The 24,224-nt window shown below is 44.5% G+C and overlaps 1 protein-coding gene across 1 annotated transcript; it reads right to left on the minus strand.

The window, feature by feature from the left end:
• Positions 1–745: 745 nt before the first annotated feature.
• prkd2 (protein kinase D2) lies at positions 746–23,320 on the minus strand. Its single transcript, XM_011608400.2, has 20 exons — positions 23,172–23,320; positions 22,230–23,017; positions 10,019–10,157; positions 9,756–9,887; positions 9,470–9,669; positions 9,129–9,312; positions 8,983–9,054; positions 8,782–8,799; positions 8,486–8,645; positions 8,283–8,394; positions 7,012–7,089; positions 6,618–6,936; positions 5,739–5,791; positions 5,585–5,657; positions 5,376–5,482; positions 4,144–4,305; positions 3,928–4,026; positions 2,473–2,740; positions 2,270–2,355; positions 746–1,835 (listed from the first exon to the last, which is right to left on the minus strand). Exons 2-20 carry the CDS (start codon positions 22,554–22,556, stop codon positions 1,614–1,616), a joined length of 2,811 nt encoding a protein of 936 aa, XP_011606702.1. The 5' UTR covers positions 22,557–23,017; positions 23,172–23,320; the 3' UTR covers positions 746–1,613.
• Positions 23,321–24,224: the final 904 nt, after the last annotated feature.

Here is a 24,224-nt window from a genome sequence, read left to right on the forward strand (position 1 = left end):
TTACAATGATGCAAACACAAGAATCCTTGACTTTTTGATCACATGAGCTAATGTGATTCAATATATCAAGTGAAAAAGCAGATGATTCAGAAGAGTTTCTAGTCCTACCAAGCCACGCTGATGATTTTTTGAAATCATCAGCAAAGGCCTGCTGCTGTGCCCCCTCCACAGGATCAGCCTGGATAACTCCCTGCTTGACAAAATGATAAATTAGATTTTACTTCCCACTAAGCTATAAATAAAGACTGCGAATCTCTCTGAAGTTTGGCCTATCCCTCATTGCTCCCACACCCTCTTGCTGTGGTGAAGACAGTATGCAGGTCAGCAAAGAGCACCTGATGGAATAGTGACAAAGCTGCCTGCTCTCCAGAGACATAAAAGCTGCCCGAAAGAGCAAATGTAACAACTCTCATTGTTTTCCAGCGATGATGGATGTTATCCAGCAGGACTGAGGATGTACTCTGAGCTGAGTAGCTGGCTTAAGGGCACTTCTCACAGAATGGAACCGTTCTCTCACTTTGCCTCCATAGCCACAGGATCCTCTTGAATACCACTTAGCACAATGAAATAAAGGTCTCTTTTCCTCTGATAATTGAGAATATTTGCTTTTGTGTGAGCACATTATAACACATGTTGCATTAATCAAATATAACTGTCTTGAATTAAAAAAGCATAAAGGGAGAATTTCAGAGGGGTCCATGAATGCATCAGTTACACATTAATAGAAGAAACTTTCAACACAAAATTATTGTTCAAGTTCTGTATTATCTCCTTTACAATGCTAAAGCCATGCTTCGGTTGGCATTTAAAATCTCTACACATATATGACAACTACATAAAGTTTGGATTACATGTATATATTGGACCTTTATACTACAGTATGTTTGACGTCATATCTCCATATACCTACTTCACAGAAACATGCAACATATAAAGTGATCAATAATCAAGCTACATACAATCTCTGCCCCCACAAAGCGAATCTTTTAGTTGCACATGTGGTACTTCGGACCTCCTGACAGCAGAGATCTGTACTTCTTTCACAACAACGAACGTGGAGTTGTGTAAAATCCTTGAGCAGTAACGACGAAATAAAAACATCATGAATTTTTTAATACTCTCTGGACAGTCCTGCTTTCATTTAAAACCGCAATACATGGCGTTAAGTGCGTGAGTTGTTTTTTTTCTGAGAACCCTTCCGGTGGCTTCGGATGAGTGGCGGATTAGCTGTCACCGCATAAATGCTTTCCCGTACTTCGGTATTCCTTATATCCAACAGAACTGCATTTACAGAAAAGAGTAAGTGCCCGCTGATGGTTTTGACCCCACGCTGACAAATATGATTACCAGCACAAACCTACAGTTCACCAGGTTTTCAGGCTGATCACTGGTGCAGTCATGCTATTTCCTGTTTGGCTTGAGAGCAGAAGGACATCTGGAGCAGAGAACTGTAATTTATTGATGGAAAATGAAGTCCTGCCACATTGACCGTGTGCTGTGAAAGTCGCATCATTAGCTTCAGACCCATCCGAGCCCTCCTTCCTTCCATTCCTCGATCCGAAGCATCACCTGCTTTGTCTCCACATTTCTAAATGCGTCCTGAGGACCTCTGGTCAGAGGATGCTGACTCTCTCCGTGAGGCACTGCACGTCTGCATCCTCCCCTCCCTCATCATCGGAGGCCGGCGCGGGGGGAGGAGGCACCAAGTGGGCGGGGTAAGGCAGCGTGTGCTCCTGGGCGAAGGCCTGCCAGCGGCTGTCGTCGCTCTCGTGGGTGATGTAACGCTCTCCCAGTTTGGTCTCCAGCTCTCGCAGATCCAGCCATGCCTGATAGTCCTGAGCAGTGAGAAGAGGGGATGAAGTTACAGCCGCAGGCGCTTCAGATCATGGCAAATGGGCTTTTATTGCATTTAGAGGGCATCATTCGATATTCAGCTTTTCCGTATATACCGGGAAGAACTTGAACGACCCTTTACTGCTCTACATGTTTCACCCAAATAGGGAAGCTGCGAGATGGGACACCTGTTTAAAGTTGCAGCGAATCATAAATAATCTGCAATCAGCAGCTCATTTATTTCCAAAAACATATGCCTTTGGAGGCTGCTGGCTTACATCTGTTTAGTACTTACTTTGCTATTTACATTTTCAAGTAACACCACACTCCAAAAGGTTGCCATATTTGGATAGAACATCAGCAAAGATAAACTTTAAACAATGTTCCTGGCGACAGTGCAGGTTTCTGTGAATGTGGCTGGAGTTCGATGCCCCACCTGTAAGTAGACGTGGCTGAGACTCTTGTCCACGCTGTAGCGCTTCCTCATCTTGACCTGCAGCAGGTTGTTGATCAAGTCAATGGCTGAAGGAGATGGAGAGAGATCAGCCGTTGATGATGAGTCATACAGATCAACCGTTGATGATAAGTCAAATACATAAATTACTCTGTAAAGCCACAAAATCCCCTCCCAACTCTTACCATCACTTGAGATCTGTTTCCATGGGTTGGGAGGGTACATGAAGGCAGCATTGTGGATCTGGTCGTTGATGTCTTCATCCTCGTTAAATGGAAATGTCCCGCTCAGGCTGACGTACATGATGACACCAACCGACCACATGTCCAGTGAGCGGTTGTAGCCCTGGTTGAGCAGAACCTCCGGCGCCAGGTAAGCTGGGGTCCCGACCACAGAGCGACGGAAGGACTTTTCGCCGATGATGCGTGCAAATCCAAAGTCACACAGCTTGACCTGGAAAAAAAAAGAAGGGAGAATTCATACTTACAAAATAGAGGCTATTTTTACACATCAACTTGGTGGCACAAAAAAATAAGAATTCTATGATTTCCATCACAGGAGCGCTGCCGTTGCTGGCAAAGTTGGGCTCAGCTGTCAATTTCTCCATGTTATTATAACATTAAACACATCATTAAAACCTAATTAGGAAGATGAATAAATAATTTAACATTTATCAGCTTGATGAGAACTACCTAAATAGACCCCCGTTAACCATCACTAATTCCTGATCAAAGTCACAAGTGATGCTTGAGTTCATCCCTGGAGACGTGGGGAGACAGACAGGAATAGAGAGCCCATTAGGCAGGTCGCTAGTGTTTTTCAGAGCACTCAGTTGATTCACTCATGCCAATTTGGAGTTTTTAATTACTGTTGTGGTAATTTCTTTGGATTGTGGGGAGAATGTTCCAAAGAAAAGGCATAGAAAGACCAATATAATAATAATAATTACTATGAGCATCATTGGGTTCAGTGTTTTGTGGTGTGTTTGCTAGGTATATGCTACTTTTCCATCAGACTAAGTGACCTCAGTCATGCAGTTAGCAATGCAATCTAAGGCAATAAAAGCTCAGAAGACTGTGGTGAGCAGATACCATCACCGATACATCATAGCTGATAGTACTGTGATAAAATCCTTCACAGCCTCGTTCGTTATGTTCTTTTATATATGATTTCCTGACTCAGATTAAATTCATAAGATAAGAGTTGTCCAATTTACTCTTTTTGTGAACCTCATCTCATTACCACAAGAAAATGCATCGCTATGATAGGATATCTTGCTAAAATCGCACTGTGTTATGGAATAATAAATTCAAGCCATGTTTATTAATTTGTTTCAAATGATAATTATGTCATATTGTGGAGTGACTAAAAACAATGAAGGGTTTTTAACTGAAACAAATTTGAGAAACTTTACCAGTCTTCAAGGCAAAATCTTGACTACCGGTAACTGCAGGTCCACCCAGACTTGTGGTCCAGACATACGATGGCATGTGGTGAACTGACGAAGGAGGACGTTTTGGTCCTAAAACTATGTGTAAAATGTCACTGAGCCCCCGCAGCTCTCACTCTAAAGTGTGATGTATGTCAGTATAAGGGTTATGTGCAGCAGAACAAGTGTCAAAACCTTTGCATGTGTGTACCTGTGGGAAGGGATCCGCAGAGGCGAGCAGCACGTTTTCTGGTTTCAGGTCACAGTGAACAATGTTCTTAAAGTGCAGGTGCCTCAATGCTACGAGAATCTAGCCGTGAAAGTACACAAACAGGATATGAAAGTTTAAAAAAAAAAAAATCAAAAGTGGAGTGGTGACGTGTGGAAACCCAAAGTCTGTTGGCATCTACAAAAACCACCAGCGCACCTGTGTGATGAGGAACTTGGTGAGCCTCTCGGGGAGTCTGCCTTTTTCACTGGAGAGGATCATCTCCAGCATGTCGCCATGGAGCTTCTCCATCACAACAAACACTTTCTCCGGGGTCTCAAACATGCGCTCCAGGTTCACGATGCCTAAGTGACGTAAACCCTGGCGGAGGGTTGTGAGGGGGAAAAGAAGAGGGCAGGTCATGTCAAATGTTTGAAAAATGGGGTGAATGAATTTGGTGTGAAAGGGTAAGAAAGAGAAACCAAATACCGCAGAGACATTTAACACAGGGGAAGGATGTCGGGTCAGAGCCATAAAATGTGTTTGGACCACATCCAAGAGTAAGTGTCTCCACCTGCTGGTCAACTACACTGATTTCTGTTCTCATTAATGCAGCAGTTGTCTTCATTTTGGTCGCACAGTAAAAATGAATAATACTATTAAAGATAATAATAGTAAAAACTGAAGTGAAATAACTCTGATGTAAATGTTGTCCTCTAAAACTATTGGTTCAGTGGCAGCACAGTGGATGTAAGGAAAGTTGCAGATAAAGTAGGAGCATACATGATCATTTAAGCTTTTTTATCTGCCAAACAGGCAGGTGATCATGTTCAAACCAGTTGTTAAACGATAAACAGCAAGCAAAGATTTATAAAACGTTTTGTTGCGAAATAATAGCAATAAATTGAGTGTTGCAACCATTGTTTTCCAGTTTAAAATTCAACTTTCATAAATGCCGTACTGACAGATGATATAAGGCGGGGGGGGGGGGGGGGGGGGGTTAAAAGCAGGAGAGATCCCGTTGGGATGCACCTTAAGACGATCCTTTAATTAAACAGACAGCAAGTTTGCTCTGGTTTTCCTCACCAGAAATATGAAACATACACATGCCCTAATTTTTATTAATCCCATCTATTACATTGGAAGGGTGACCCACATGGCACCATGATGCCTGGTACCACAATAAAAATTTGTCAGGGTTTCATTCAGCGTTATGATTGAGGGAATTACTCTTCTCCACAAAAGGTTAAAGGGATTTCTCAGACGCTTAATGAAATAGTTTTCTAGAGAAAAAGTATTTTACACTTCCTTGGAAAATTACTTAGTTGATGTTGTGGTTGTCTGGCATCATGACTCATGTCTACCAACATCACATGTGTCATCATCATTATGTTACAAAATATCTGCTGCTCAGGGCCACCGGCAAACCTGCACTGATGGTGTGTTTTTACCTGCAGTATGGCCACTTCGTTCCTCAGCTGGCTCTCCTGCTTGGTGGGGAAGCGAAGCTTGTCAATGACTTTGACGGCTACATCCCTGCCCGTCATCCTGTGCTTTCCTAATGGACAGTAGAAGTTTGTGTGTTTAATGCACGTGAGATATTTTAATGAAGCTAACATAAGGCAGCTAGTATTAGCTCAGACAGCGTCATTACACTTACCTCCATAAACCACTCCAAATTGGCCAGATCCCAGGACTTCATCAGCAAAGATCTGGTAGACTGTACCAATGTCCTATAAGAGAGCATTCAGAACTCAATCTAATGGATTTTTGAAGCTTGTGATAAGTTCCAAAGATGAACAAAAAGGTCGTACCACGTTCTCCTGTATTTGACTGTTGGACACAGATATGCTGATGGAAGCTTGTCCTGAAAATAAATGAGATTGGTTTTACAGTTGCTACCTTCAAAGTGTACCGTAAGTTCCACAAACCTTCTGATCAGCTAAAACAAAAGACCAGAAAGTATATCTCCAAAAACTAAAACAGATGGGAGGTGGCCAAAAAACTGCATTTTCACATCTTATTGTTCATCAGGAATTATATAAAAGCCAATATGAATGTAGTTCAAATGTCAGTAATAGTTTATTCAGTGGTGGGCTCTCAGGGCATTCGAGGCCTTCTCTGCTGGCCTAAAAAGTATCCTAATCACATTAATTATATTTTTTTATACTTAAAAAATAATTCTAAATGGTCTGTCTAGTTCTATTTCCTTTTATTGTGTTTCCGATGGTGATGCTGCTTCTGGACATGTATTTTCATATTGGATGATTTAACCAATCACATTTCCGCTATCCTTTGTTGCCAGGCTGGGTCAAAGTCAAAGGCCTTCACTATCCGTTCTGCAGGCCCTCTAAAGTGAAATCAATGTTGTTGCAGAACGAGACTTTGTTTGTTTGTTTATTCAGTTGAGGTATTTATTGTGGCTACAGAAATGTTCAATATGCAACATAAGGCTCATTTATGCATAATAAACTGGGGTTGTTTTTATAACAAAATGGTTAATGAGGGGTTGAGTGATTCAGACGGAGCACTACTGAAGGCCTAGGTGTGAAATGCACGGTTCGCCACTGAGTTTATTAGTGTTAAAATGTTTACACGGTCCTTCAGTGTAACACTGTTATTTTTTACAATTTTGGTGTGTTTTTGTCCTTGTAAAGTACTTTTATGTTTCTCAACCTTGCAGATTTACTCACTATGAGTTGTGTTTCCTGCAGCCGGCGGCGCATCCTGAAAGCTGACAGGCATGAGGGCTTGGTGGATGGCACTGGCCCACGCCTTGGCCACCTCCCGGCCCACGCCGCTGTTGGGAGCGACCTGGCTCGGGGAGGGAGGGGTCGGGGGCAGAGTCTGTGAGTTGCTCGGGGGCAGAGGAGGGAGGGTGTTGGGGTCCTCCCCGACAAAGTAGCACATGGTGCCAGTAATGAGCTCGAAGCAGTGAGGGTTCGTGCCCGCCGGGACCAGAGCAAAGTTTCTGGCAGGACGCACCTCCAGGATCTCTGACAAAGGAATCTCCTATGGGAGGGATGTAGAGGGTGATGTAGCGGACAGTCGGACAAGTGAAGCAGGTGTGATCATAGCTGTTTTTACCTTGTAGTACTTGTTGGAGTTGTTGTTCTGGAAAAGTATGATGCATTTACAGTCCAGACGCCAGTAGTGCCTCTTTCTCTGTTGAAGTTGGACAAGGACGGGATGAGGACGGGAACTGAAGCTATGGCAGCGCATTTAGAGTTTGCAGAAAGAGGAGGAGAGCGGTGATGTTCAGGGATCACCGAGAAGGCAAAGACGAGGAGGACGAGCAGGAGCTGCAGGTGAGGAGGAGATGGTGGAAACAAAGAAAGGATGGACAAAAGCAGAAGAAAAGACAGCTGTTAGTGAAGCCAGAAAGGACAGATGAGCAGAGAGAGACAGTGGAACGTTTCTCTGAGGTCAGACAAGTTAGGAGCCAGAACAGACTTTGGCTGGGTTTCTTTCAGTGCGCAGGAGAGCGCCGTCGCCGATAAATTCAGACTTTCTTTGACAGACGTACACTCACATGTGAAACCAAATCAATTTAGCTGCAAAGCACAGAAAGAACAAAGCAGAAAGGCGGCTGAGGACCTCAAGGCCATTTCTGTATCTACTGCAGCCTCAGAAAACAAACAACAAGCATCGGAATTCTCTATGGCGGCGTTTTATCTTTAAGTGGGATTATTACAACATTTAGCAAAATGTGGAAGCAAAACAATAATGGGGGAGAATGGCACTGCGGCAGATTTACCACACCAGGATAAAGATTTGTGCATAAGATCTGATGATATGCTGCCAGTTTGTTCCAACTGGAGGAGTTCAAGAGTGACTCATTTGTTCTACAACAATAAATAATGAAATCTGCCCCATAAAACCATGTGTTTGCAGATTACAATGGGCGTTTCTATGCTCCGCTACTAATATGAAACCAATTGAAACACACTGGGAAGAAAAGTCCCACTTTTGTTCACTGGAAAGTTCCTAATTATAATGAATGCTCATTGTGATGAAAAATAAACATAAAGCTGATTTTTAAACAGCAAGACTGATTATTGTATGTCCTTTATTGAATATGTGAGATTGACGCTACAAAGATTATTTGTGGTGCCCTCTAGTGGTCACCGTTTAACAGTTCCCCAATAGGCGGGAACAGATTACAGGGTTTAGGATGGGCACAATATTTTGCCCAAAGTGGGCAAATGTACTCTTTTTTTCTTAACCATGCCAAGGAGTCGTCAGCACCACTTTAAATTATGACTAAAATTCACTTCTTGCAGAAATATTCACTTCATTTTCTACATTGACTTTGTCAGAGATTAGAATGCGAATCAACCCAGTGTGAAAGATCTTACCAGTGTGTCTTTATCGCTGTAGTGAACCATCCATCCTTCCTTGATGGCCGTGCTGGACCGGCGTGTTGTCTGTCTCACCGACTGCACCACCCTCATTAGTGGAATGTAAACACTGGGGGGGGGGAGAACAGACCTCAGGCGATCAGTGGGGGAAACAACCATCCTTGGCTTCCAGGTTTATCTGAAAAGCCAAAACGTCCTACTTTTGATCGCCGCTGACTCCATTCTGGCTGTTGTCAGGAGAGAAGGACCCAGGGATGCTGCAGGCCTCATCAGAATCATCGATCGAAGACTTGTCCGAGGCATCATACTCGGTGCTGTAGTCCATGGGGACCTCAGGGTCTGCACTGGGACTCAACATGTCTGGGGCACATAAACCAGGACAGCAATTATGCACATCGACGTGTAAAATCTGGTGGAAAACGACGCCCTATAATCGCCATGGTGATGACTCAGGTGACCTTCACACGCATGGCTGCTGAGTACAGAGGATACTCACCAGTGTTACTTCTGTTTTCTGAGAAGATAAAAAGATCGAGTTTCAGTCATGTTAGATAGTGTTATAATGGTTAAGAAACTAGGTAAATGCATTTTGCATTAAGGAAACATGCATATGAGGAAACAACATTGTTACAATTCATGCAGGGCTAACACGCACTCGCTATCACAATGGAAAAATTGTATCTTTATTATCCCTCACCTCCGATGGTTTCCCCAAGGCAGTCATTGGGAACTTTGTACGCACAGCGTTTATGGCAGTTGAACTTGCAGTCTAATAAAACAAAGCACTTACTATAATTGTGTGAAATATGACTGATTAGGTGTCACATTGATATTCTTTGGCACCTTTGCACTGAAGGCCCTGCCGGAACAGCCCCCGCAGGAGCCGCTTGCAGTACTGGCACACGGTCGGGCGTGTGTACGAGTGGACCGCGAACGTGTGGGGCACCTTCACCTTGCTCATCAGGATTTTGTCCAAATGGACAGGCCGACCTGTGTAGAAGCGCCGCGCCTCACTGGGGGTCCGCGGCTAGCAGAGAGAGGCCATGTTGATTATTATAAAGTTCAAAACAATATCGGACTTTTTGTGTATTTACTCTTGCTTTCCACCTGAAAACCTGATAAATTCAGGGACAAACGTAGATTGATGTGATGGCCTTTACAACAACAAATGAATGGATTAGTACCATTTGTGTGTGTGAGCGGATGAGGCTGCTCTCCTCGGTGCAGGTTGAAGTCGTCCCCACACTGTACCCCGAATCGGTGATGGAGAGACGCAGGGACTGGCTGCTGCCCAGGGAGGTGGTGGACAGGCGCCGCTTGCGAGCTCCACTGCAGTTGTTCGGGATGCTGAATGCACAGCGCTTGTGGTAGTTCAGGCCGCAACCTGCAGGGGGCGGCATGTATCATAGTACCGGCAAGATGGATTCGTCAAAGTCAGAGTTCTTGTTTCACAGTCTTTGGAAGCCTCACCATCACATTTGAGCCCTTGTCTGACGAGTCCAAACAGCATCTCTCCGCAGTGGTCACAGAAGGCCGGAGCTCGGTACGAGTGCACGTTGAGCGCATGAGGACGAATCTGGAAATCTTCAAAGGTGGCTGCAGCTGAAAGGAGTTGCAAAGGACGAATGAGGTCACAGTGGGTGGTACAATACAATATACTGGCACGAGGGATTAAAATGATAAATAGTCTTCTACAGGGGTGTGACACACACTGAGAGCAGCAGCTTGCTTACCAGAGAGCACCACCTCCACCAGATCTCCCTCCTGGATATCACCGGCATTTTTGACAAGTTGCAGGATGTTGTTGGTGGATGTGTCGTGTTTGAACAACAAAATCTTGTCATAGATGCCGTAAAAGCCGCACTCAGGAAACTATGAAGACAGAAAAAGAGAAAACTGACAAGTGAGGAGGGTCAACTGACAGATGTTGCACAATCACAAAAGTTTTATATGAGAGAAGTCAGCCAATTCAGTCTGATCGAGAAGTGTTTCAGTTCCCGATGTGACCCCTGTAAACATCAGGAAGTTCAAACGTCGATGACTGAATTTTACACAGTAAAAAGTATTACCGAGAATATGAGGATTTTTGGTGTTATTCAGCAGCAAGCACAACAAAACAGGCAGTAATAGGGAAACTCTGCACTCCTGAATAGTTAACACACACACACACACACACACACACACACACACACACACACACACACACACACCTATGGAAAAGCAACTCATCTATCCACTGTTCCTTGTTGTTGTTTTTCTTTTGGAGGATACAAGATTTAGACCAGATTCTAAGAATTTACAGGAAAGGAACCTCGGTCTTCATCTTGGAAACTCACACACACACCTCCTCTTCACAACAGACACACCCGGAAGAATACAACCACGCTCCCCATTTCCTTTCATTTCCGCACATGGGTGCGCACACACACACACACACACACACACACGCACACACACACACACACACACACACACACTCCACATTGCCTTTTTCAGAGTCCAGGCCTGGTCTCAGCGCTTGCCAGGCGACACAGTACCATCCGCGCCTCCCAAATGGGCCCCTGAACGCACCATCAACACACACAAAGTGGCCTTTATTCTTTATAACCTGCTAAAGCTTCTCATATGATTTCACAAACATCGAGGACCGGGAGAATTACAAGCTCAGTTAAAAGATCAACCCATTGCAGCATTTCCATATACTGTAAACACGATTCATGCATGATAAAAAAGGTACAATAATTATTTAGAGAAGTCAGGAGGTTACAAAGGTAACTAAGAGGAACTGTGAATTTGGCCTGGTCAGACTTCTGCACGGTTTATGACCTCTGCAACCAGACTGATTTATATTTTGATACCAGACTTTAAAACTTTTATCAGATGGATTCTTAGTTCCTGATGTACAGCATTTCTCTTTAAATAAATCAGGGACAGCAAAGCACATGTTAGCCTTGAAAGGATTTTCATCCTCGGGAATGTAAGAATAGGCTGTTTGAGATGCACCCAGCATCTCTTTTAACATGAATAATCCATCAAGTTCAGCATTTAATATTAACAGTTTTGAAAACATCTCCCGTGAACTGAGGCAGCAAGAGAGGATAATATCTAATGAGGAAGTCAAATTCAAATCAAAATGACTGTCCCTTCGAATGGCTACCTCAAGTAAGAAAAGTGTGTTCGCTTGTAGGGATTTCTTTCAATTTCTAGCTTGCGAACAAGCTTTTAAACCCACCAGACGCCAACACAAATGTCAGTAAATTAGACAACGCAGACGCTAATGAGAGGAGTCTCCAAGCGTCTCCCAAGTCCAGACTGAAAACCCACAGCTACCATTGCATAATAAGTGCACGCATGGCGGCCCTGCCTCTAACTGCAAACACCATCAAAGCTGGGATCAGCGGAGCACCCCGCCCAGCTCGGGAACGACCCCTCAGCATCGCGCTGGTATTGGTAGACCTCGCTCTTTCCTGGGCATTTCAAAAACAAATGTTATTATCTTGCGTCTCCACAGCAGACCACAAGCGCAGCTGCCACATCTGTGCTGCCCACGAGCCTCCGCAGCTCGGCCCAAAAGCAAAATATGCGCGAAAACTTGTTTGACCTCAGGGAAAATGACCTTTTTTTCCTCCCCGTCTTTCTGTTTTGCAGTGGCAGTGCAGGGTGGGGTGGATGCACGGGTCTTAATGTTCATGCTGGAAGGAGTGAAAAATGGCACAATTGGCGCCGTGATTTCATCGTCACCTGTGCACGTTCGCTGTAGACGTGGGGAGATGCTTGGAGAGCTGCAGGGGCTGCACAGTGCAGAGCAACGTGCGGTTTGCCTGGAGACAGGCCTGTCACAGGCCACTTTCTTTGGTTTACCACAAAACAAGTTGCTCCACATTGGCTGCACTATTCTTGCAGCTCGGTGCAGCCATGATGAATTACAGACTAAACACTTTTCACCCCTCCCTCAACATCCCCTGGTTGTTTTTATCCTTCCCTGCTGTTTTCTTTCAGACGTCAACCTTGGAGATACAGTTTGTTTTATGGCCATGTGAGGAAGAGCACAACCTTTACAGTTGAGAGAAAAGTATTCTGTGTAGTTTCTTGAGCTATATTTTCAAAGGTAGCCCATGAAAGGATGAAAGGTGGAAGGTCAGTAAATCTGTGGCCATAATTACATCATGAACAAAGGTGTGATTCAAGGTATTCTGTGTCCTCCCAAACACGTGCATATTAAGTTGAGCTGAGACTCCCAGCTGATGGCGAAACATCTCCTGTTCGTCTTCCTGTTGCTTTCCTGGTGGCTACTGGGAGACACTCCAACATCTCCATTATGGGAACCTGGCCTGTCTCAGTTTATCTTTCATTTTGACCATATTTGGTATTTCCAGTACTTTTTAACATACCAATATTATTGAAAAGATTGCACCTTTTCATGTTTCCAGTTAATTATAATCTGTAGATCTATTCATGTCACTAAATTACCTAAATGAACCAATACTACTAACAAGGGGAGAACTTAATTTATTCCACGTTAGCGAACTACAGCAGCAGAGAAAGATGCAGAAGCCAACTGGCAGGTTTCATATTTATGTAGTTTTGTGCGTGCAAAATTCATGTGTGAAATTCCAACAGTGATATAGAGCTGTGTTATTGACCAGGAGTTTAACACAATAATACTTACCTAATATAGTAAAACATATCATATTATTTCTAAAAATCTATACAAACACTGCATTATATAAACAAGTGAATGATCCCTACAGTACTGTATCAGAATACTGTATTACCCAGTAATTTGTATATAAAATTAAAATGTATTTTGGGGCCGTTTAAAAATGCATGCATGAAGACTTTTATGTCCTGCAGAGCCATACTCTTGCTTCTGCTTTTCATCTTCCCCATCACTTCCCCTGCTCTCTCACAAACACACACACACACACACACACACACACACACACAAAATGCTTCGCTGCAATAAGCACAGGCAATAACGACCTGATTCTTGAGATGTAACCTACGCTCCACCTGCTCTTCTAGCTGTTTTATGACATCATGGCTTTATTGTTTATCCTACATAAATGAGGGGAAACTCCACAAGTTCTCCAAAACAAAGGAGACATGTTCCCAAGCGCCCTGGGCCACGAGGCCTTCGTTCTCACAACACCGCTGGACTTCTGCATCCTTAAACAGTGTTGACCACAAACCCATATCTTTGTTTTTCACGTTGAGTTATTACCAATAACCATGTTGCCACAACGACATAGGAAACGGCAACCTGATGCTATAAATGCAGTCTGGGTCTTTTCTAAAAAGTGTGAAGTCACGTGTAAAAACATAAAAGCATAGGTCTGAGGGGAAAGGGCTAAAAAAGGATGCAGAAGACACACATGCATGAACACAGAGGAGAATTCTCTGCATCAAAGCAATACAATTTCTGCTCGGTAGCAACAGGAGGAGTGTGAGGATTTACAGGGCGACAGGACCTGGATTTGTGTTTACACAGTGGAGGAGGTTATAGAAACACTGCAGGCCTGCTGCAGTTCTTCTGCGTCCAGAACAGGAGGACGTAGCGCGTGATCAGCAGGCGAGAGGCATCATGCGACGCGTGAGACGACTCTGTGACCTCCATAGCCTTACATGGTCGTCCACGCCGAGGTGCATCTGAACAGCACAGGGAACCTAATCCATCCATTTCACACGTCACGTGCCTTTAAACTATAGACGCATGAAAGCATGGTGCACGCCAATCGGCCCCATCTCGACAGAAGGCTCGGGAAGAGCCGAGCACCCTTCTCTGCAAGCGAAGAAGTGTTTAATGAGGGGTTACCTTGGAAACAGGTATGCAAAGACGTCAACACTCTGCCCTCATTAGATCCTGACAACAGCTTTAGGCAACGCAGGAATTTTTTTTCCCCCTTCTAGTGCCGACGGTTGGAGATGGAACAAAAGAATTTCCATCCTGACACTATTTTTAACCCCAGTGAGGTCACACGCTGACAACAAGGCGGAATAGATGACAAAATCTGACACCTAAACACCTGTAGAATCTTTGCTACAGGCCATGAGAGGGGAAAAAGAAACACTTTTGTTGTTAAAAGATGAACGTGACGCAGTCGAATGCAGGGGAGATTGACAGCTCTGTGGCAGCAGATTAAGAAAAGAGAGCACTTCCGTGACATCATGCGTGAGCTGGGTTTGGCCGCAGGCGGAGGACAACAAGGAGACAGAGTGTATACGCAGGGATGGCCTGAAGAATGAAGTGACGTCAAAGCCAGGTTTTGTAGATCTGAATCATTGATTTGTTGAATCTTTTTAGTCCTGTTAATCTTTCACACATAGACTGACAAAGCACACACAAACACATACACACACACACACACACAGGTGGGAAACTAGGTGACTGCACAAAGGTCAGAACTTCTAAATGGTCTGACATACTGACTGAGGAGGAATCACTCTGTGTTCCACTTTGTGCTAATGAGCTAAATTTGTAGCATCTTTTCGTTTGTACTTTCATTTTGTGAAAATATGAATCAATACAGATTGATTCAATATTGACCTTTGCGCACTCGGACGTTGTGAAATATTGTAGTCTCATACTTTCATGTTTTCCGTGTGTGAGTGTTTGTGTGCGTGTGTGAGTGTGAGTGAGAGACAGATATATACACAGATATTTAACCCCTCACCTCCTCCAGTCTCACAGGTTTCATGCAATTGTAGCATCTCTGGTATGTTGACAACAACCAGGTCAGGAATTTAAAGCTTTCTCTCTCTCTCTTTTTCTCTCCCTCTCTCTCTCACAAACTTCCCTCCTCTGTCTCTCTCTCCCTCTCCCTCTCTCTCTCTGTCACACGCACACACACAAAGACGCGTGTCCCATCTGTGTAAAAACAGATAAAATCTCCCTGTAACTAGTAACAGTATCCACACAGAGCAGTGAAGGAGGGAGCGATTGCAGCTCTGATGCTGGCATTGATTGTTAAACTTTTTTCCCAAGATGATATCACCAGTTTTCAAATTCCTTGCGGTGGATGAAGATGACAAGGTGGAAAATTGGCACACACTCGGTTTTCTAGTCACTCTAAATGTGAATTCACAGGCCTGAAAAAACTGAACGCAATATGTGCAAAATTGTGGTTGTCTAATAGGAAAAATAATCATTCCAACGCTCCAAAGGAATCTGGAACTTTATAGGTGTGTGATGGGATTGAGTGAAAACACACACCCAACCATCCACAACTGATTCTGTGATCTGAATGGTCAAAATAAGAGTAAAGGCTACTTTTTATTTGGGAAATCACAACGCTTGATAACGCTGGGTGGATAAAGTATATAAGTATGTCAAAAAAGTGTCGGTCGTCATGACTTTTGACGACTTTGTGGTAAAAATCAAAGAAAAATAAATCATTTGTATGCGTGTTTATGCACGAACACGGTGGATGACACATGAAATTAGATCAGACCCGTGTGTGTGTGTGTGTGTGTGTGTGTGTGTGTGTGTGTGTGTGCGTGCGTGTGTGCGTGCAAGCGTGTGTGTGTATTCGAGAGCAGGAGCAGAGAGACAAAGCCTTTCATTCTGCTTGAAGCTTGGAGGAGGAAAGGGAGGTAACACGAGCGCCGTGACCAGGCAGAAGAGAGGGGTTTGGGGATAAAGGAGACATACGCTGCTATTCTAGAGCCAGGCTTTGTTAGTAGACAGACCCCCTCCTCATCTTCCTCCTCCCACTCCTCCTCCCCTCTTTTGGCTTGGTTCTGAGTAGGTAAGTTGATAGGAAACCTTGGACTGGGTCCACTTTGCAAAACGAACAAGCCAGTGATTCGTGGCAGGAGAGCGAGACAGAGCACAGGCTTCGTTCGAGAGAGCAGAACTCACGTCCGTACACAAGCAGAACATTCTTTACTAATTACAGAATAAAATAATTGAAATTCGGCATCGTTCTTCTGTTGAGCGGTTAAAGGTTTAAGATTTGTTTGCGCTTTTATTTTGAAGAAAACAGAAGCGTTTGTATTCACCTGTGCATTATATTCTATGTTTACAGGAGTTCTATATGTTTATGACTGCGGGTCAATGGTGCGTTTGAGGTTAAGGTGGCTTCTGTACAGGGTTTTGTGTTTGGGGACCGCAAGGCATCCAATAAAATTTGATATTTTCCTGATTATCATTCTGCATATTATACTCAAACAGCCACATTTCTATGAGATGGCACACAAATATCCATAGTTTCATTTGTGTGCGACTACTCTTTAAGATTTTTATGTGATGGTGGAGCGAAACAGCTGCACAAAAACCAGAAATGTTCAGAAAAGAAGGGAAATAAATGCCATGTTTTTATTTCTTGATTAGAAAAGACTTCCCTTTGTGGTAATATGGCAACATAGTAATAGATCGAGTCATATTTCACTTCTTTCAGACCATTTATCTGACACGCTGCCTGTTGCCTGAGGACAGAAATGACTGTTTTTCATCCTCTGTGGCCTCATGTTGATCCACAGATTCCGTCATTTCATCATATTGCTGCTTCGGACTGAGACACATTAATAACTGCTCAATCTTCTGCTTTAATAGAAAAGATTAAAACTATTATTAGTGTGAACCTACAAAATCACCTAAAGGACATTTCTTTGTTTCACAATTTAAAATATTTGTACATCATTAAGCAAATAAATCTGCATGTTGAGACACACACACACACACACACACACACAGTGGGCACATTGCTGCGCTCTGAGTCATTCCCTCTCTTGTGGACCCCCATTTCTCCCCTGATGTCCTCTTTTCAAATTCAATTCTAACAGAGAACAAACGCTAGAGGCTGAGCTCCAGTCATATGACAAACACGTGGCCGCGTCTGTTTGAAATCCTTTCAAACAGGACTCTTTTATATTGAACAATCTACTCGACTGTGATTTATTGTGTTTTGCTCCATGCAAACACTCCATCCAAACATACAGAGGACACCTGTTTTTCTGTAGTCTGCAGCCGGCTTAGACAGAAAACTGCTGATATGACTTTAAAGTGAAGTGATCTGAGAAGGTGAATTGATCCACTTTAGGAATTTAATGTTAATGTTCTGCAGCTTGGTACATTTAGCCTCACTTACCATCGAATGTTAACATAATAAAATTTTGTTTCATCATTCTAGATAAAGAATGGGGTGGGAGAGGTGTGCAGGTCTGCTGGCATGTTGTTCTGGAGCCTCACGCATGTTTACAACATGCAAACACATTCAGGCTCAAAAGAAAATCCTACAAGAGTTCTTCAAAGCTGTTTTTTGGTTTTTGAAATGTCACTAAACCAAAGTGTAGAGAGGTGATTTCAAGGAAGCAAATGTCCGAACAAGGAGAGCTATGCAATCTGAGTAAATATATAGTCTGTGCGTGTCAGCGTTTGTGATCATCCATTTGCTGTGTCTCCCCACTCTCAAAGAGCTCTTTTGTTGGGCCGTTTCTGACATAACCAATCTTTAGCCAACTGGTACAAAGTCTCCACGTGGATACTTCCCACAAATGCTGCTCGCTTGCCACTACTCCGGGCTCTTAGCAGGATTACGGCACAGAACCGTTCGGACCGTCGCTAATCTCCAGATTATGTTATCATGAGGTCTCTTTGCACCGATGCTGGAACCCTAAAAGCACGTGAACTTTGCCAATCAAGCATCTTACAGCAAGTGATTAGCACGCATTTAAATCAAAACACTGCAGACCTACATATTTTTTGGATTATTTTTCTGTCAATACAAACCTTTGGGAACAGTTAAATGGGGGGGATGGGGGGGGGGGGGGGTTAATTAGTATCATTGAATGCAGTATTAGCCTACATATTTAAATCCAGTCTATCCTTCCATCTTTTCTTCCCTCACGCACACACACACACCTGGCACTGGGTAGCGTTGTGTTATTTGACTGATCAGGTATCTCTGCGTGCACCCAGCTTCCTAAACAATACAAAGCCAGCGGACAGAAGACACCAGGCATGGTCGATCATGCAAAGCTGTTCAGCTAGCATGCAAATGCACCAGAGGCACACACACACATACACACACACACACACACACACACACACACACACACACACAAAGGGCACGGTACATGAAAACTGACACCATTTCCTTTATAGCATTAATATTGTCGCGTGTATTTTCCAACTGAAACCCCACCTGCTAGCGTCTGCCAAATCCAACGGTAAATACTCATCAAAAGGCTCAGGACAGTGAAAGGACCGTCTTTGAATGGCTGTTGAATGGCTTTTTAATTAATTGATTGATTTTTTTTTTTTAGACATCAGGAATCTCCTGACATCAGCTCACCGTCTGACTGAAATACAGGGGAATGGAATATGCATCCACCGCCACCACAGGTTTCACACAAACAATAAAGATACTGGGCCTTTATCTGGAAAGTCAGGGCCAGCTATCGTTTTACAAGGTGTGTATGTGCACATATGTGCACGTACACGGAATTAAAGTGCAAGAGAGTGAGGTAAACAGGAGGTGATGTGTATGATCCCATTCCCAAGGTCAAAGTGCTCCTCTAGGGAAAGAGATAAAGAAAAGGGCCCTTCCAAAACGGAGGTGGAAACAATGGCCAAGGGTGTGTGTGTGTGTGTGCATGTGCATGTGTGATATTCCTTTGTGTTTCTGTGAACTAATTTGAAAAACCACCTGTTTGACTTGGCTGAAATGCAGTTTTACAGTAAAGCTCAGATGTTTAAACATGTGCCACAGGTTTCAGTATGCTCTCAGGATGTGTGTTTTTTTTCTTTTAGAAAGTCCAGCACCTCCAAAAAGAAGCGGGATGGACTATATTTTACCCTGTGGTGGTTTCATGGGTGACCAGTTCCCAACAGACCAAAAAAGATGTTTGTGTTGGACCCTGCGGGTTCGCTACCGGTGCCAGGAGGTCACTGCAACTTTAAAATAAATAAATAAATACACCTTTCCTACCCTGTTTCTTAGTTCAGCCTACGGGTTGACCGAGGACCTCAAGTGTATTTATACATTCCTGTATAAAAAAATGTGTATTTAAGAGCTTTTTATTCTGTAAGAATGTTCCACGTTGCCCAAATGTGGCACTTTTCTGTCAGTGATGCGAGTTTCTACCCAGGTATTAACTGTTATCATGTAGTTTCCATCCTGGAATCCGACAGCGTTTCGAAAGGATTTTCCGTTCGATTCGCAGCCGTGAGGCTCAGCCGCCCTTTTTAACGCATCCTCCGGACGACGCGCGTTTCTCCACAGTCGGGGGTAGGACTGTCAGCCTCACTGAAGCCCATCGAAATGTTAAATATTGCCACAGTTAAACACAAACTGCTCTGGCAAAACCTGCATTCCCACCCACGCCGGCCCAGACTCCCTGATGTTTATCAGATAGGTACAGCATTAAGATCAGAGCAGGGCTTTAATCTAATCCAAGAATTTCCCACTTTTCTCCTAACTTAGAATTATATTTCAATTCGCAACCAGTGACACATTTTCATGGGTCTGAGCAAGAATTCGATCGCATATTCGGCCATGACAAACGCCGCCGCTGCTACTGAAGCATGACGCCGCTCACAGTCCATTAGATGTGTCGTCAAACCACAGAAATGTTTCCAGTAACGTGACTCGGGCTCGCACCAACGCAGCTCGACAAGTCCGTGCTTGCGTTCGCACATGGGCTGCAACACACCCACTAACGTCACGCTAACAGCCGCCCGTCAACGGTGACTTCAAGTGGCACGTTGTTGGAAAAATAGGACTCATTAGACTGACACACCTTCGGGAGTTGGAGCAGAAGACAAAGTAAACACACCCAAACCTGAGTGTGCTGTTCTGCAAGGTCTGAATTCACTGAGGGAAAGTGGGGATGAACTGGTGGCGGAATGAGAAGGAAGCTGGAGCTCCATTGGCAGGGAGCGGAAGTAAAGAGGCGATAGTAGGTAAAGAGGGAGGGGCAGGACAGGAAGTAGAGGAGGGGGCAGTTTTCCCAATGAGGGTCAGAGGAATCAGATCAAAATTGAAAAGAAAGATAATATTGGGACTGATAGCGACATCCAAATGAGCAGAGGAAGTAGCGACTGTAATGAAGATGTGAGCGGGGCCTAAGCAGCGGGTCGCAGGGAGATGGACCTCTGGTTCTAGGCTAGATTCTAGGATGGGTCATGGCGCAGAGAATGGCCATGTGGACAAAAGGTGCTCCTCAGGGATTTGAAAGGTGGGAGTCAACGCCGAGATCCCAATTCTGCTGAAAATATAAGTCTGGGAGCTGCTCGCTGGCTGAGAATCGGATGGAAAAACGTGTCAGTGGAACACAAGGAGCCCGTGAATAAACAGCAGCGGTGACTCACCCTTTCTGGGACGGGAGGTGACTGGGCGGGGGCGGTGGGGTTCCCAAACGGCTTTCACAGCCCCTCTAAATACACCAATGAAAGCAGTCATGCATGTGCACAGGGTCCAGTTCATGTGTCACATGCAGTCAGCGGGACGGGGACAAGCTGTCTATTGTTCAGTTGTCATACCTAGAAGTTGGACCTCCTCGCTCAGCAGGAGTTCAGCATGGAGGAGATTTGGGGGGAGTTGCGTAGCTTCCTCAATACCCATGAACAGGCCATCAGACTTGGAGCAAACTTTTCTGTCTGGCTTCGGGAGTCTTTATCTTTATGTACAGCAGATGCCGCCGAACACGGCCTGCTAATTTGTGCCGAATGTTTACAAAATAAATACAGAAGACGTTGAGTCTTGATTGGACAGGACATCCATAATAGAGCTGTGACATTGCTTGTTTAGTACTTTCACTCTGCATGTCGAACTGACCTTTCGACTTTCTGCTACCTACCGGCTTCTTTTCCAACATGCTAGCATGTAATAAGAACTACATACGAAACTCTCACGCATGTGAAAAACTGTTTATCTGGGATTATTGGCATAACGACCCTTAGAAACCAACTAAAACTAAAAACGATTTGCTTTCATCTTCAAAAATAAAACTTGGCTACATTAAAATCCATTAATCCCTAAAGTTGGTTTCAGCCGGAGTTTGTTTGAGTTCAGCGCGTTTGTCTTTAATCAATCACTGAATATTCTCCAAGCAACAAAGGCCACAGACAAGCTGGCCCAGGGCAGGCGACCAATCATATGAGAGGGACAAACAAAGCCCACGTCAGGGCGAATTAGTAGGGCAGCTAAGGTGGCTGCTGAGGGCGCCGAACGTTTCCCGGATGTGTTGGCGCTGGACAGTTTACCAAAACCACTCTGAGAATGAAAACTGGTGGCCCATCTCCCATGATGCCATTACTTCCTGTTTTAAAAAGGACATTATCACTTAACTGGTTGATAACGAAGTTCTGTTATAGGTATAAAAAGCATGCACACCAGGGAGTAAAACTGAAATCTTCTGACATAAATGGTTATTCAAATTGGACAGAAGGAATCGCTGGAGCGTAAAAGGCCAAATTCGCCCAGATGTGCGCTTGCGATAAATATGCAAAACAGCCTAAACATCTTGATTTGCAGAGGAGTCACAACCTTCATCTGCATGGCTGACTCCCACCGCACCCATGCCCTGCGTTTCAACTCCCCATAGTGCTGAAATCACCCTGATGCCTTTAAAAACATTTAGCTGCACATCTTTTTGATATTTTTAACCAAATAGAAAAATAAACAACACCAGTGAGGGAAGTCGTGCCACAGGACAATGACTTTGTTGACGTTGGTGTGAGCTGACAACATCCCTATCCTGCTCCGCGCTGCTAGATGTGGCATGACAAAACCAACTGAGCTGCCGTTCTCTGCCCACTGTGTGAATGGGAATAACTAATTGCTGTAATTACAACCAAAAAATGTGGTTTTCATGCGCTTGAGTGCCGCAGCTGCTAGGTTCGCTTTTCCTGCTTCGGAGACTAAAACGCTTCCATTCACCTGTAAACAAACGATTTTGTGCCCACTTCCTTTGACACCCAGACCCACACGCACTTTCTACCTTGGTGTCGACGATGGAGCAGGCAATCTGTTTCACATAGGCCAGGTCAGCAGTCAGGGGCATCAGGACCGATTCTCTGGTCAGGCCGATCTGGATGATGAAGGAGACGCCGGCTGGAGTGGGAGGTAAAGATGGCATCACGACGCCGCCGGGACCCTGCCCGGACGACAGGTCCATAGCTGGGAAAGTGCCCTGCACGGGCATAGGAGCCACGGGTATGGGTGTTCCTTGCTGCATCACAGATGAAACGGGCGGCGAGGAGCCCCCGGGAGGAAAGAAGACCTGGGTCATGGCCCCTGAGGACATACAGGGGCTCGCGTTAGCCATTCAGAGTCCTGTCTGCAGCTCAACGCGCTCACAAAGACATGCCAGGGTGTAGTCTGGTCACAGTCATTCAAACTGTCTTAGTGGAGCCAGAAACACACAATGACACATGGAAACACACACACACACACACAAACAGACACGCTGAGGAACTGGCTGGGGGCTCCTGCGCGTCCTGTGTCCACAAAGAAAGTCTTTTCCTGTACGCTGTGTGAATCCTTTCGAGCTGCTTCTCTTGACTCTTCGGTCCGGTTGCTCCTGTTATTGCAGAGGCATCTCAAGCATGAGCAGCGCGTGAAGGTTCCTGAAGAGACGGATAGTGAGTCTGTGGCGGGGAGGAGGCTCTACCAACCTCCCACCTTCTGCCTTCTCTTGGCTCTCGTGTTCCAAAATGAAAGTTGCCCAGCAGAGGAGAAAGTCCAAAGTTGAAACTCGCCCGGCGAAGGAAGGAGGGGGGAGGGGGGCTGGGGAGAGAGAGAGAGGGAGGGAGGGGGTGTTAGCACAAACCAAAACAAACTTAGCTGTGCCTCCAAGCAGAGTTACAAAATGGCTTCCTTAAACAGGAAACAGTAAGAATGAAGGAGAGCAAGAGTGCTGCTCTGCTTTTACAAGACTTACCCTTTTTCAGTTTCAACCCTAGTTCAATGGGGGTTTTTTTTATGAAAAAAGAAAAAAGCTCAGAGAGGGCACCTCCCTCTTCCTCCTCCTCCTCCTCTCCGGTGTGCTTTTAGCCAAGGAGGAAGTGAAGCGACCACCGCAGCCTGAAGCCAGTAGGTTCTGATAAAGTCCCTCTGTTTGAGTCCTTTACTACCAGCCTTCTTCCTCCCTCCCCTCATTTCCTCCCTTCCTTGAGTTTTGTTTGCTCTCTCCCTGAGTTGAAGCCATCAAAGGATCCCCTTACACTGCCCGAGGGGCCATTCCAATCCACACACAGGGGGGAAAAAGTACTACCTCTCCATCCCTTCCTTATCATCCCATCCTCTTTTTCCTCTTTAACACATTTTCTCTTTGTGTATTTAAGTGGACATGTCTGTGGCAGACTGCAGGCCAAAATCACCCTGTTGGAGCTGTTAGGAACAGAAACAAATCTGGCATATTTATTTACCCACGCAGCAAGATATATAGCATGTTTAACAGGCAAAGCTGAGAATCGGAGATATCATCACCCTGTAATGGAGCCGCTGAAGTTTCAGGTCATTCCCTGAAACAATAAACCCGAGAGGAATAGGGAAATGTTGCCACTAGAGGGAGCTGTTAACAGATTTTGGTTACATGTTTATCAACGACAAATGTACAGAGAGGAAAGGGAAAATGCAGCCTGTGTGTTTGACAAAATCGTAAGAGATCTGCAGTATTTCCTCAAAAAAGAACCGCACTAAGCTCTACGGTCATCTTATCCAGTGTAAAGGACTTTTTTAAATCAGGGTTTGACTGACAAGATGGGTTATTCATCAGCCACCTGGAGGCAATGTATTGGCACTGCAATTGCATTTTTAAGCAATTAAGCATTTTAAAGATTTTTTGTCATATTTAAGGAATTTGAGATTCTAGTTTCTTCATTATAGTAAATTGTTGTCAAGAAACTAAAGTTGAAGTAATCTCAGACCCTTAGATCATCTGGGCTGTCACCAATATTATTAGAACTTTTATTACAAGGAAAGAAAAGACTCC

The sequence above is a fragment of the Takifugu rubripes genome, chromosome 11 (assembly GCF_901000725.2).
Source record: "Takifugu rubripes chromosome 11, fTakRub1.2, whole genome shotgun sequence".
NCBI lineage: Eukaryota > Metazoa > Chordata > Actinopteri > Tetraodontiformes > Tetraodontidae > Takifugu > Takifugu rubripes.